This window comes from Schistosoma mansoni, assembly GCF_000237925.1.
Source record: "Schistosoma mansoni, WGS project CABG00000000 data, supercontig 0138, strain Puerto Rico, whole genome shotgun sequence".
Taxonomy (NCBI): Eukaryota; Metazoa; Platyhelminthes; class Trematoda; order Strigeidida; family Schistosomatidae; genus Schistosoma; species Schistosoma mansoni.
The window spans coordinates 460,854-477,292 of record NW_017386041.1 but is presented as its reverse complement, the minus strand read 5'-3'; the positions used below and the strand labels follow the sequence as shown (position 1 = coordinate 477,292).

The 16,439-nt window shown below is 37.8% G+C and overlaps 1 protein-coding gene across 1 annotated transcript; it reads right to left on the bottom strand.

Moving 5' to 3' along the window:
- Positions 1 to 5,632: 5,632 nt before the first annotated feature.
- On the bottom strand, positions 5,633 to 13,301 carry Smp_125670 (developmentally regulated GTP-binding protein-related; the record flags this gene model as incomplete). Its single annotated transcript, XM_018788609.1, has 7 exons — positions 5,633 to 5,769; positions 7,957 to 8,131; positions 8,558 to 8,750; positions 9,250 to 9,268; positions 10,411 to 10,535; positions 11,535 to 11,755; positions 13,101 to 13,301. The coding sequence occupies 7 exons, from the start codon at positions 13,299 to 13,301 to the stop codon at positions 5,633 to 5,635; spliced, it is 1,071 nt and encodes a 356-aa protein (XP_018646533.1).
- Between the last annotated feature and the right edge of the window lie 3,138 nt (positions 13,302 to 16,439).

Here is a 16,439-nt window from a genome sequence, read left to right as displayed (position 1 = left end):
CCTCACATCCTATTGTTCTCCAGATTTTGACATCATCCGCAAGAAATAATGTCGACGACTTAAGTAATATAGGCAATTCATTAACATACAGAAGGAAAAGTAAAGGGCCTAAGATGGTGCCTTGAGGTTCACCACTTTCGACCGGCTTCCATTCGGATAGCGTTCCACTGACCCTCACTCTCTGTCTGTAGTCACATAAGAAGCTTCCTATCCATTTCTGTATAGCACCTGTTATTCCAAAGCTCGAGAGCTTCTGCATAAGACCAAAGTGTGAAACCTTGTCAAACGCTTTGCTAAAATCTATGAATACCACGTCGACAGACAGACTGTTCAATCCTTTCTCGCAATAAGTTACTTAAGCATGGACGCTTGTTACGAAACCAGTGTCACTCGGGAGTTAACAAATTATACGAATCTATGTGACTCGGTAACTTAAACCAAATTATCTTTTCAAGTAACTTAACGACTATGCAGGTCAGGCTGACAGGCCGGTAGTTAGATACGAACATCCTTAAATATAGGACTAACCATAGCGTCTTTCCAGTCTCTAGGAAGTTAAGCGAGTGAAAGGGACATGTTGAAGAGCGTCGCGAGCGGTCTTGAAAGAATGTCCGCAAGCGATGACAGCAAGCATGGATATAACCCATCAGGGCCCGGTATCTTACAAGGTTTGAGGTTAGTTATCAATGGAAGAACAGTTTCCTCAGTCACATGCACAGATCCTATGGCTGGTATATCGGTGTGATTGGGATAATTAGTTGTAGCACTAAAAGTTGAGCAGACTTCACTAAAATAGTTTGAAAATGTTTCAACTCTTGCTAGATCTGATTCAGCCAGTAAATCTGAATTTTCGCGGGAATACCATCATTACGTTTTGTCCGCTTTTTAACGCACAAAAACAGTCGCTTCGGACAGGTACGTCTATTGTATGCCAACTGTCGTTCGTAAGTGGTACAGAATTCAGCTTTGGTCTTTTTACACATATTTCGGATTTTTTTATATTCACACTTAAATGATGCCTGTCCTGTTGACAAGAATAAGTCCCAAAAGTGTTTCCTACGCTTTAACAACTTCCGGGTTCCCTTATTATTCCATGGAGGGCAATGTGATAGCTTACGTGTTGACCATGGGATAAACAGTTGAATTACGGATTCGAACGTAGCCTTAAACCCATTCCATTCGTTTTCGATCGATTCATCAGCGTCGACCGACCAGTCAATCGAAATAGCAGTCTCTGATTGTCTGAATATTAGCTGTCCAGATATTAGGACGGGGTGGAACAGATGTAAATTCTATATCATGTGTCTGGAGCTTAAAGTAAAGTACAACGTGGTCAATATTCACTGGTGGAGGAAGGTGTTGAATGTCAACGACATCTTCACAGTGGTGTGTGGGGACAAGGTCTAGCAATGACGGATTATGTTCCAAGTCAATATGTGCCGGTCTTACGATACATTGTACAAGTGCACACTGAATAATCGTTGATAGAAGGTCGCTATCGAACCCCCCACCTGAAGCTGTTAGCTCTATCCAGTTGGTATGGAGTGTGTTGAAGTCCCCAACGAAGAGACAACATTCCGCCTTACTCCAAGAACGAACGTCAGCAAGACAACACGGACTACGATATATTTCTCCTATAGTCACTAACCCGTTTCTAGACCTAATTGTACAACATACTACCCCAGACGTACCACTAGCATGAGCCTCCGATATGATCGATTGTATGCGAAAGTGGTCCACAAGTTATAACATTATACCTCCCTTGCGACTTACAATTCTATCACTTCTGATATAGATGTGGCCTGAAATGATGGGAGAACAGTCTATATCCACAGTGACCTTAGTTTTTGTAACAAAAATTATATCGGGATATAATTCATCCGCCACCAGACTTAGCTCGGATATTTTATTTCGAAGACCATGGGCATTCGTGTAGCACATATTTAAGGAGTATTGGGAATCATACGTTCTACCCATACAAATCTTGGAAGTATTGGCTTCCAAGACCTGACTACCCAAAAACCCTTAATCGTAAGGTTCGTTTCGCCATTTAGCTTTCGAGTTTTAAACTTTGTAATCTCATTCTTCCACTTGATCCGGTCCTCAAGCGGTAAGTCTGGTCGAATACAGATATTTGAAAAGCATAAATAAAAGAGTTGCTGGCTAATCGATGTGAAATTCCCCTCCAATCCCTTTGGAATATATTAGTTTCTGCCACGAATGTTTACTGGAAGTAATGTTTGTAGTTATTTCTTCTGCATGCAAACATCGGTACGATCAGCAATATTATGGGTTAATGAACCGGAACCAGACATGACAAGTATGAATAGCGACTGGAAAGAATAGTGCAGGAGAGAGTTTAATGAAAAATATTGTTGAGCGGCCTATGCTCCTCCATGATGGGTACCAGGCTTAACTAAGTAAGCAAGTTAGAATACTGAATTCTTTGACAGTGTCGCTGTGCCAAACGAATTAGAAGTGAACCCGCACCAGCAGCATTGAGTCAACGCAAAATCTTCATTGGTCCTATGTGTAATGACTTCTCGCCTAGCCTGTTTAGTCTAGAACACAAATATCAGTCTCTGATATGTGAATGTTGGTTTATATACAGGTAGACCAGACCGCATCACATCATAAAACGGAAACTAACAATTATACAGGATGAATCCAAAATTGACTGTACGAGAGACTGTAACCAATAAATTGAGGATAACCTAAGGATAGTAAATCGTGTAGCAATATCCAATAGGCCAAATGAAAGTCCGTGATAAAAGGAATATATATATGATATATTTACTTAATAATCATCCAGTCAGAATATATTTAATAATAGTCCATGAATAATTCCTAACAGTTACAATTATTTATACTCAGTTTGAATACGACGCCAGCAAAATTGACAGAAAGAAACACGTACTCCGTCAAGGACTATAACAGCGTAGATAACAATTCACGCTTCCTTTTGGTTGGGTGCCATGTTTAAGGACAAAGTCGAGAATGAGAATGTAGCTTATCCTCAGCCACGAAATTTCCCCTGAAACATGAAGATTTGGGGGTTTGTCAGAAAATCTGTTAGAATTATTGTTAGAACAATATATGTGGGTTGTATACTCGTAATTTACGAATGTTTTGTATCTGAACTGGAATTTGGGTCGAGTGTTTACTCTCGTGAAACTTTGATGGAGGTGAATGTGTTAACTTCGAGACATGTCCTTTCACAGAGGAAATTTTGGGAAAAATATGCACTATTTACCCCAGGCTGAGGAAAAAGGCTATATTTTGATGCATTGTTCCCTGTATTTACACCGTGTTTTTACTATGAACTTTCCTCAATACCTGCCACTATTTCTCCTCTTTAGTTTGCTTACATATCAAGTGACTGCACCTCAAAAACAGATCAGAGAAAAATTTAGACGTAACACATGGTAATATGCAGTCAATATTGCGTCATCTGTACGTCAGTAATATTGTCATTGAACTCATGCTTTGAGGGAACAGAAGACTATGTAGTATATAGAGGTTCCTGAAACAAGATTTAAATCGAAAGTTCATCAAATTAATCGCCATAGAAAACCACAATGCAATCCAAAACGTGTTATTTGTCACAGGGGAAGGTGTGATCTATGGAGCCTATTCTGCAGTACTTCAAGACAAAACTATCGTTAGCATCTCAGTCACTTTATGCCTTGAAAGCCAATAAGTTTTCAGGAAGTTCCAAAATAGAAGGGAAAATACACATGCCAAATTTTTGGAGATGAGATACAAAAAGAATACCCCAGCTGATACAAATGGGGGTTATGTTTATAAATGCTGACACAAATTATTCACTAATAACTGTTTTGAGAAAATGACCTCAGTGTTTCTCATACAAACTAAATTGTCTGTAAAATAATTTCTACCAGTTTCAGATATCGATTTGGGGTAAAGTTATGCACAAAATTCCTGAAGCATAAAAGATGGCAAGTATCAAGTCTGAACTTGAAACGATTGATGTGGTCGCCAATGGGTAGTAGTATAAGATTACCTGAATCCCCCTAATCATAGCGATATTAGTTTATTAGGGAATAAAGTACAAAGCGAATCAAAATATACTCATCCAGAAAGATGAATGAAACGGACAAAACACCTACAAACAACGTTACAACAATAGCGTTAGATGGTTAGTCTCCAAATTATTTTTCCTCAGACCTAATATGATAATCTCCACCAATCCTTGAGAATTGACATGTACCTAGCGAACAAACGAGAACTATTGTGTAAATAGTTCGAGTAGTTCTGGAATCGAGGGTATAGTGAAACCCAATACACACCAAGCAAATAAACTGTCAAAGGGTTCAAATTATTTGCATGTCCAGGGATATTAGTGGTCCTGTCAATTAAGTAGCGTCCACAGATGTTCCGGTTAGGTTCATTAAAAATTTAAACTATAGGGACTTCGAACAGCAATACACGTTTTTGATAAACAAGAAACGTGGATTATATCCCCCAGGGTAATCAAACTAATCGGTCAAGAACATAGCCATTCAATATGAAAGCTACTGGTATCCAGTGGTTTGATACCAATACACTCACCTATGTACCAAACGTATAGCTAGAGTATGATGTAGTTGACTTGCCATGATATAACTGCTTAGTCTATCTGATCATACATCGAAGCCACATTATCGTCCATACTGGCGTAATGTGGCAGTCAGACGTATTGCTTATAAAGACCTTTCTATGATAACGTTCAGGTTGGTGATAGAATATGCTTTATATAAAGAGATATTTACAATGACTACGTCTCCACAACCAAGCCTAACGGTATCCATCATATCTTCGCGTTGATGAACGTACCAATACCTAATACTCAGCAATGGCTTCACTTCTTGATATTAAAATTTGAAGCATATGCTCAAAATGTGAACACCTTTCTCGACCAGAAACGCTTAGATATGATGTAGTCATCCTGAAGAATTCAGAGTTAAATAAGCGACTATTTTGTTAGTAGGATCAAAAAGATCCTAAAACCATACACTTGCCAGGTGAAACATGTACGTAACCGAGCTTCGGATAATCAGCACACTTCGTCTAATAAGCAATTAAAGCTTCCATATTTGATAAGTGCCACAAGGTGAACTACAATATGAATTATTCTTGGTAAATAACTCCTTTTTATCCCATGTTGGTTTTTACATGTTCAATACGAAGACCTCTTTCAGTTAGCTGCCTGAATACAAAGAACCGACTCAAGATGTGAGTCCTCTGACAGTCATTTTATCATAACTTTGAACTCGTCAACAACGAGGACCCACCAAGTTATATGCCTCAGAATCCTACTGCAGCAAACTAGTTTCTAATTGAGGACGGGGTTTTCACTCTATCCCGAAATGGAAATTATTTCTCAAGTCAGTAGAAGCCGGGATTTTAAAAAGCTTTACGTATTATCTCTTTGTATATACAGGACAAGCGAACAACCAGAAATCTAATATCTATAAATGGATATAAAATTATCCCTCTGTTTTATATCACAAAGAAAATTTTGAAATACAAAAGTTTATTTATATACACAACTGATCAGGAGCACACACAAACAACGAAAGTAGTACAGGTATGAAACTGAAGAAATTAAAGAAATGAATCGAAAGAGACCTTAATAGTAGGTTGGTTGGATATCATTTAAGAATCTTTTTTCCTTCATTTGTTGTGATTTTATTTGTACGGCTGTGCTGTCTTTCAGCTTTCTTAATTCAATTTGATCAAGCCAGTTGCGCAATGACTCTTTCAATTCTAAGAGAAAAAATTGACAATAACATTGGCGATTTATTAAGAAAGTCATTAAATCCATGAAGCGATCTATGTTATACAGCGACCGAACACCGGGAAGCAATGGATAATGTTTTATTTCTAGTTTGGAAATCTTTAGCTGTGTACATCCACAAGCTTATTAAGGAATGAATAGAGGATCTTTAGGTCTCGAGTCGAACGTTTAACATTTAGACAACTAGTTTAGTGTCCAACAGTTTACTAGCTACAGTGAGGTCGTGATATTCCATGACCATCAATCCAATGCCATTGGTAGATAACTGCCTCACATCCGACACGACTGAACTTTACTGGTCACGGCTTCTTACAAGAAGCAGGTTTTCTACTTTCCTTGACTTATGAAACAAAGTTTACAAGATGAATAGTTGAAAATGTGCACACAAAGTTTGGCATATTGTCCTCAAACGTTTCACACGAAATACCGTACTGTATATCTTTAGAATGGACCTAATGGGCATGTAAATTAGGATAGACTTTCGTGATGACGTATTTCTTATGTTCCTTTAGTTATTCTATACATTCCTTGATCCCTGGATAAGATTCACGAATAAGATCCCGGTTTACAATTATCTACAGTAAGTATACTTTTTCATCTACACACCAACATATTAAGCTTTGAACAGTGACACGTTCGACCAACAAACGTTAACCCTGAACAATCACAAAATCATGTTAAACGCCCAAAAGACCAGAACGCATCTTCTTCAAATCCCAGGATTCAGTTCGGTGATAGAACAAGGTAGCAGATAGCCATTCTACCAGAAATCATACTTTACACACAATCAGGCCACAGGTGTTAGAGAATGAAGCTGTATGTGGATAATTAACAAGTAATAAATAGGGAATAGTAAGACAAGTAACATCAGTTAGTGAATCTAATGAAAGCTTGAAATACGGGGAAAACGGATCTGAATTATCCAGTTATGTAACGATCACATAATAAAAGTATGTACAATAATAATAATCCATAAATTAGTTTCAAAAGTTAACGCTTCCTTTATATTCGTCCTCTTAAAACAGTATTTTCTTCGAACTCGACTACCGACTGACGAAGCCTTCAACGGTATGTAACGCAATAATGCTTGTGTCAACTACAACTAAGAAATGAACTACAAAAATTACTGAGCAGATGACTTAGTAATCTGTTCTAGTGGCACGGTATGATTTTGTTCAGTCGCTATCTCTTTATAATTTGCATATACATTCTACTTGGTTTTTTAATGTCCAATATCTTTGCGACAAGCTGATGTGAAGTAGTCGATATTTTTTTGCGTTCATTTCTTGATGAAGAAATACAGTTTTAGGTCTTTAGCATCAATGATACCAAAACTGATCTCTCTTTCTTGATGTTTGATAATGTGACAAAATCTATGTTGAAACTTCTACCTTGACTTCAGTGTGCAGTTACCTAACAATATGCAGACATTTTACAAGTTATCGATGAATTTAAGATACCCTTTGACGATATCGACATATTTCATATCATTATTTTAATAAACTTGTTCCGTTATTGTGGAAACAATTTAAGATCATTCTACTTTTGTTGATTAAATGGAAACTGAGGAGTCCCACAATAGGATGAAATGGCCGTCCAGTTGTTTACGAAATTGGGAGGGCGAAAAGTGAATGTCCGTCGCTTTACCCGGGTTGGTGGACACAGAAAGTTCACCTAAGGGAGTGGGAAAACCCTGATTCCAAACCAATGATGCACATGGGCTCCAGTATCCTAAGGGAATAAATGACGTATGAATCAATTGTTGGTCACTGACTACCATGGGATTTCATGTCCTTACGATGCTCCACTGCCTTGTGGATCAGATCGTTAGGTCAAAGGTTCCGGTTGTGGCCCCCCTAAGTAAACCACCTGCTTCGGTTTGGGCACCCGGGTAGTATCACAGCCCTTACACAGATCAAATGAGATTTGTGCGGCGCATATATATCTGGTGCTTCCTTGTACCGATATTTGTGTTTAAATAAATAAAAATACGGCATCACTGACCATAATTCTAGTTTTGATGCTGCTAACTATATACAACAAAGGATTTTGAAGTACCAAACAATCAGTAACGACTTAGTTGCTTCACATAAAGTTACTGCAAATAGTAATAATCATATTCTGTAATCCAACTAATCAATGAGATTACAACTTACCTGGAATATTTGTGTGACGCAAGGCAGAGACCAATTCGATCGATTCAAATTTGGGTGTAAGACTAGGTAACAACTTTGGAGGAAGTTGTGAATATTGTTTTGCTTCAGATGAATCCATACGTTCAAGCCAATATTTTGTTTCTAAAGCTTCATCCATTGCACCGGTAGTATCAACCTAGGGATGTAAGCATGTAACGTAATGATCATACACTTGGTTGATGACAATAATAACTGTAAGGTGATGACAAATAAGTATTTATTACTTGGAATAAAACTGTTTAACACAACAATCGCAAGATAAGTTTTCTATTTAACCGAATAAGTATACGTTTAAAACTTTGCACTTCCTTCCGACAGCTAAGACGCCACCACCGTTGTATGACAGGAAACGGTTTATCATAATTCATTAGTTCGATCGTAAATTCTTCTAGTCATTTTAATGATGGGTATATCTTGTGGTAACATTTATGTAAGTAATGAATCTTGAATAGGGAAGAATGTATGTCGGACAGCTTCGTTTTGAAGACGACAACGTATGCATAGCTAAGTAAAACCTGTACAATATAAAGACAAATACAATAATCTAATTAGTTAAACTTACCTTATTCAAAATACAAGCCATTGGTTTTTCAAGTAATAAACCATTAGACCATCGTTCCATTTGATTTAAAATTAAATAAGCAACAGCTAATGCATTACGTTTAGGACTTAATTGATCTTTACAAAATCCAAGTGAATCTAATACAAGAAGTATACATGAACTACGTTCAACATGTTTTAAAAACCTCGTATGTCTTAAACTTGGTAAAGATGTATTTGAATCAGATTGATCATTGTTATCCTGATTTATTTGTGCATCATAATGAGCATAGATATCAGCGAGACCTAGAACAAGTAGGGTAAAGAAAGAAGATCAATAATAACAGACTGACTATGCATAATACAATAAAAATTATGATAGAATATTAATTCAAAGGGGTTCAGATATTCTCATCATAAGCAATAACATACCAGTTGTAAGTTATCACATAGAATTTCTTAATGACGTTATAATTTAGGGATAAAAATCACACTCGAGCAAATAATAAATAATGAGGGCCCACGTACGGCCGAGAGTGGGGAGAGTCCACTCTCCCACTCCAAATGCTCTCATATGGTCACGCGAATATATAGCCTCTGCCAGAGAAGTTCTACTTACTGCCTTCTAGTGGTACCGGTGTTGTTTACAAAGTTGAGAGGACGAAAAGCGAATGTCCGGAACTTTAACCAACTCAGTGGACACGGAAGGTTCACCTAGGGAAGTTGGAAAACCCTGATTCCAAACCAATGGTACACATGGGTTCCGATATCCTGAGGGAACAAATGCTGTATGAATCAATCGTTGGTCACCGGCTATCATGGGATTGCATCATCTTACGATGCTCTACTGCCTGGTGGATCAGATCCTTAGGTCAAAGGTTCCGGGTGTGGGCCCCTAAGGAAACCACCTGCTTCGGTTTGGGCACCTGGGCAGTATCACAGCCCTCACACAAATCAAATGAGATTTGTGTGGCGCATATGTATCTGGTGCTTTCCTGTGCCAATATTTATGTGTTTAAATAAATAAACTATTGATAACCACGATGAACTAGAGTGATGTTTCGTTTTAGTAAGAAACTCCTATGAAGCCTGCATCCACTACTGGACAGAAGACATCCATGTTTAATGACAAGCATTTAACTATTAGAAAACTGTATTGAAAACCAACTGTACACATTTGCAACCTTAGTGAATTCATGCTGATGAGAAGTCTCACGCTAGGGTGAAACATATGTCTAGCGTTCCCTGGTTTCCCATGGTACCCCAACAGAGGTCAACCTGTAACTAATCCCGTCTAGAAATCTAGTTAGCAGTGGAAATCAGGACGCGCGTTTCATTCTGTGTGGGACTCATTAGCTGGATGTACAAGCTTCTTCTAAGAGTTGAAATTTACCTTGAGACTTAAACCCACTAGCGTTCGCTTCAAATGTCAGCGTGTTATCCAGATAGCCACTTACTTGTACAATGTGTATAAATTTCACTTCAGTTTTCAATAGTTTGGATTATCCTGATATTAATGTATAGAGTGAGATTTGAGTGACTACCTGGACTCAGTAGCCAAGTGGATAACGCGATTGTGTTTAGAGCGAATACTAGTGGGTTCAAGTCCCAGAATGAATATTAACTCTGGGATGTAGGTACATCCAGCTGACAAGTCTCAAATAGAACGAAACACGCGTCATGGATCCCACTGCTACCTACATTTTATATATTCTATGTAAACATACAATCTGTTTATAGGGTATATAAACACGAACACATAAAGTACTGTGTAAGTCGACAGGTTTGTATATCAGAACTTATACTAAACTAGAAAACATCGAATTCCGTAACAATTTGAATTTAATTTGTTTGTTTTAAAGAGCGAATATTTACCTGGTAAATCTGCTATACTTATCTCACGATGATCTGAATATATACACTTGGCAACTTGTGGTTTAATTGTAGTAAAAGGATAATTGGCAATTTTTGCTGGTGCACCAGATAAAGCTTTTAATAGACTAGATTTACCAGCGTTAGGAAATCCAATCAAACTGTAATCAGCCATAAGCTATATTGAAAGAAGAATCAATTCATAAATATTATGATAACATCCTGTTGAAGTAAGGTAAATAACTTCAAACATATCATTGAAATTCAGTCAACAAAATCAAATATTGATAAAAGTACTATCATCCGAATGAATAGATCAATATTAAAGGTAAGTTAGGGGTGGTCAAACCAAAACGTGGCATCAGTGCTTGAAGTCACTAACTTCTAGTCTGAGTCATGTTAGTAGATGCAGACTACTTGGTTGGGGTCCGCACGACTATCGTAACCAATGGTTGGAGACTCTAGGTGATATGGCTGAGAATCGATCACAATGGCGCAGGTGTTTACACTCTTTATCTTCCCTTAAACCTTGAGATTAAAATTAGTTCATAACTTTCTTCCTTCCTATACTATATCCTTATATACAACCTATCTTTTATATATTATCACCATTAAATTAATTACTTCTATGAATCCGGTGTTCATCTTGTTGTGCTAACGAGGTATGGCAACTTGAACGGATGCAAATGTGTGCCTGGTCCTACGTTGTAGCTGACTGACTGATTAAAGGTGAAGAACATGATTGTTGCCCGAGTATTATTTGAATCTTTCTAATGTTTCAATTTCTGATTAAAATAACATGGATAAAAGCTATTTCTCACTTAATAGGAGTAAACAGTTGTTTTAAATTTATTTTTAATCTCAAAATCGACCATGAATTCAATGGGCGCCAACTGTGTATTCTCCGCTGGTTTCATAACAAAAAGATCGTCTTCAGTAAGAATAATTGGATTTTAGTTATCACTGACAATTTAATCTATGATCCAGAACACTTTGAGTTTATGTTGATTATCAAAGGGTGGGATAATATTTAATGAGTGGTTGAATTGATTCTTATCAAAAGATAACAAATTATCACCTTTAAATCTAAGACGATACTGTGAGCCTGACCCGGTGAGCCAATATACCCATTTTGGTGAAAACCACCCACACCACCTTGTGCTACAAGTAACTTCTGACCGACTTTATCCAAATTTCCAAGTATTCGTTGTTCTGACCCATTAGCTGATGATGTCCCTTGACCTCCAAACAATACAGTTATTCCAGCAGGAACACGAATAGTCAAGTCTTGACCATCTAGACCAACAACTAAACCACGACGTTTACTTGCCTCTGTTCCATGTCCAGCCTGAAAATGTACAAATAGGTGAATGGTTAGAAGTCTTATACTAATTAAGAGCAAACTTAACAAAAGTGGGTGGATTAAGATGCCATAGGTCAAGAGTTTGAAAATGTTGAACACACTTCAACAAGTTCAAACGATCCATTGTCAGTATTTCTAAATCTGTTGCCAGAAGTTATGATCTGATATTGGTTTGTGTGAAATAGATGACGAAAAAATAAAATACACATACTTTATTTTTCACTAACAGTTTCTGGTGTCGTGGATAAAATTTGGAAAATATGGACCCCATCTCATGCACCTGTTTCATGAACCCTGAGGTCACACTTTTAAGTTGACAAGTCAGTTTCCGTTTCGGACCACTTAGGGAGTTTTTCTATGGATTAGGCAACTGCAAATTGTTAATCCCCTGTACTGTTCACGACGAAATCCCATTATCACTTTCTAACATTTATCTTAGTCTTGCTTTCAACCTTTCTGGTATGGCTTAATCCTCTCCAGAATTTACCACTTTTGTTAACGCATTGGGTTTATAGATGAGTTACAACAATGACAAAATATATGCAACTAATGAATCTAAATACATGAATCGCACCATAATTTCAGCCCAAATCATTAGTTCATTCTGTTCAAAAGAATTATACACTGAATAATAAATGCTACCATACTTCAATCAGTAAATAAAAAGTAGCCAGTTGATAGCATCGAAAGTAATACATATGAACTCCTGTCTTAATTGCACTTAGTTTTACGATTAAATAAAACAATGTAAATAAATAGGATGGCTCGCACATTAATTTTATCCATACCTAAAATACGAGGACTGATTATGATAATTGCCGATTGCATGGACCTCAATATACAGACTATGGCTTATATCCATGACCCAATTGGTTGGAAGTTGAGGGATTCAACTAAATAGTAACAAACAGATATGTATAGACAGGAACAGAAAGCATCGGAACTTCTCAACCATTCGTCATACATTTAAAACAACGGAGGCCAATTAAATCTTGGAAGGGCAAGATACAATTCAAGAGAAGATAAAAATAACAGATTCAAATTTCGGTACATCTATATCGATAAGAATGTATCCTGTAGATCAAAATATCAGCGTTTTTTAGTGACTAAGGTACTCAACTTACAACTAGCTTCGAACCCTATCCCACGTACCTTTGGGTTTTGAGAGCCTGATAGTACTACTAACAGGCACGTACAATGTGGCTTAAAGATTAATGCATAAACTGCTACATGATAAATAAAATCAATTTTCAATCGACCTACAAATCAGTAAGAAAAAACTGATGAAAAATTAATGAAATTCCAAAGGAAAATATTGTGTTAAAACTACCGCGAAACGTTTCGTCGGGTTAGCCATAAACAGTTTTTGGAGTGTTTCATTTTCACCGGCTTCCAGAAATACACTCCCACCATTTCCTCCTCGGCCTTTAATTGGTGGACTACCTGCAGCTCCACTACCAGCTCTGACAAAAATACGAAGTTTGTCGATGAAACCCTTGGACATGACAGTGCTGTGAACAGAAATAGCCATAATTGGATGAAATAGCATTATTTAGTAGTAAATATCAGAAAATCACTGTCGCCGGTCTATAAATAATAGCAAACGCTTACCCTATTTGACTTTAATTCTACACGAGGAATTTAAGTATCTAGCGTAGGTTGGGAAATATAAAAGTCATGATTGGTGTCTATCTTGTTGTGCTAACGAATTATGGCAGCTTGGGCTGATGCATATATGTTCTTGGTCCTACGTTTTAGCTGACTGACTGATGCCCATCACGAATGAAATAAGTCTATAACGATAAGTTCCAAGATTATTATAACGCCTGTTGCGGAAAAATACTGAGAACGTTACCGAAAGACACGTTTGATTTCAATGAGCTTCCTACACGATAAAATTAATAACTGTTCCATCAATACTCAATTTTAGCTGTTTTTCGATAATAGTCATGCCCATTTAATTCTAAAGAATAGTCATGTAGTGTAGTCACTAATACCGTCAGAGAAGGCACATCACAAAAACTCACTAGTGAATGAATACTAATCATTCTAAAGACCAGACATACAAAGTAAAGTCAAGCGGAAAAAACTTGACGTTGCATTAGTAACAGAGCTGTCAAGAGCTTTAAGCATTAGTCATGCAATAGTTTGAAAGGTGATGACAGGCGGTTGGGTAGGCGAGTTCATAAAGGAGTGAAGGGTAACTGCACTCCACATGAACATAAAACTAACATGTGATAATGACAACTTGCGGAGCCAAGAGTATTCAACTATGGTAAAATAATTGGTTAGGTATGGTAGTTTAGAACCGGGGGAACAATTCACAATCGGTCATCGTTAAACTCCGGTCAACTATCGATTAGTTTTTCCGCGAATACCCGTCTAAACACCAAGAAGAGTCTAATATACTTATCTTCTTGAAGAGTGTTAAACGTAATCAATTTACTGACAGATCCAATCTACAATGGGCGGCGTATGTATACATATATTATCTGTTCTTGATTAGGATCTTATACACCAGCACCTGCGAACATAATGAAGAGACCCGTAGAAAACTTAAGTTTACGTGTACAGTGTTAACATACATTAAAACTTTAGGTTGTCTGTTTGGCCATTTCACTTATCTCTTAGTGTAAAGAAACGTATGTAGTAATGTAGACCACTTGCGGGCATTTATATAACAACAAACATGACAGGACAATTAGAAATAACGTCTAACGAAGCCAACAACCAGAATCGCACAAAAACCAGTAGGACTTTCTAATTATTAAGATGTCATTGAAACCAAACTTTGTTTTTGGTCAACACAGTATGACATATCAACTAACGCCTGAGCGGTAAGATTTCAAAATGTACGAGTCATTATATGAAGCGAAGCACTGTTAAATAAGATCACTCATGGGACAAACCAAAATTTCAAGCAGAGCCAATGAGATGATTGGCCTTGAAGATTTACATATTACGCTGTCTTTATTTTTCGTCCAATACCCAAAATTCTTTATTCCAAGCTCGTATGAACCAATAAATTTCTATGTCATCGCATTTTGCTGTTTTGGTACATTTCTTGGTCTTGCACTGTCTAGCCATTTGACCGCACTTGTTATAAATAATTCGGTAATTATTTGTGAGTTTGTAAAATGGTTCGAATGGTTGAGGACGGAATAGAAGAAGCTTTCGCTTAACGGGCTTCCGTGTCTAGTAGCAGTGGATTACCAATACCTCCAGGTAAGAACCTAGATATATTAACGATAATAGAGGGAAAAAAACAATTTGGCAAATCATAATAAGATATTATCCTTTGTCCTTAAGAATAAGTCAAGTTTCCTCTTAAAGGACTCCTGGGAAGTCGCTTGGACTAACTCAGTCGGTAGCGAATTCCAGCATTTGGCAACTCTTACGGAGTAGAAGTTGTTTCTGCAGTCTGTTCTGCTATATTGGGTCTCCAGTCTCCGGGTGTTACCTAATAGGTTAGTGTTGTGACTAAGCTTAAGATGTTGAAGGGGATGACCAGAAGTGTTAAGTATACTGTAAGTCATAAGAAGGCCACCTCTAAGACGCCTGTACTCTAACGGGTAAAGGTTAAGTGAATGGATGCGCTCTTCATAAGCTTTGAATTTGAGTCCCCGAACTGATTTCGTGGCTCGACGTTGGATACGTTCCAGAGTGTCCTTATCCTTTTGGAGGGAGGGAGAAAATACTATGTTTCCGTACTCTAAGTAGGGACGAATAAAACTGTTGAAGATTATGTGGAAGGTTCTACCGTCAAACTGGTCAAAAATGCGCTTCAATGTTACCAGTTCAAGGTTTGCTTGAAAGGCGTTTTTGTCACACTTCGCATACGACTTTAGGATAATCAGTATTCTTGTATACCGTCATATATTAGAAATTCCACAATTTTAGAAGGTATGGAGAGAAGGGCCACTGAGGGGTTCACTACGTCGATCTCCTTTGAAAATTGGTGTGATGTGAGCCAGCTTCCAAGTTTCCGATTGTTTGCCTCGGCTTAGCGAGTGTGAAAACATCACGCTAAGTGGTGATGCCAGGATTGAAGCTGCTTCCCACAGTACAGCAGAGTGAACCATATCCGGACCGGGAGAAGTGTCTTTTCTTAGGTGCTGCAGTTTACGGGGCACTGGGTCGGCACTCAGGTCCACTTCGGAAAGTCCTGTACAGGTGCAAGTGAAGCTTTCGTCAGTTTAGTTGATGTGGGTCGGCTGGAATGTCTGAGAGTATTGTTCAGCCAAAAGGTTGCTAGCATCACAATCGTTATTGGTCGGACAATTAGGACCTAGCAGTTGGAAAACTCCAGTTTTGCCTTGTCGAAGAGAAGCTGCGCAACGGAATAAGCTTTTCGGATTGGAGACAAATTTGTCGATGAGTTTGGTCTGGTACTGAAGCCTGTCTTCTCTTATTGCCTTTGAGCATATGTTCCTTATATGTTTGTATTGCCTGTATGCGTTTAAATGATTCTGAGATGTCCATTGTATTCCATGCTTCCCAGAGGAGGAATAACATCGGCCCAGAGACTGTAACCTGAGGCTAGACAACTTTGAGTTCACCCGTACTCTTTGTCGACGTCCAACTAGAAAGTCTTTTATCCACAATAATAAATTGCCTCCAGCTCCAATATGACTTAGCCTCTATAGCAGTCGGTTGTGAGGAACTTTGT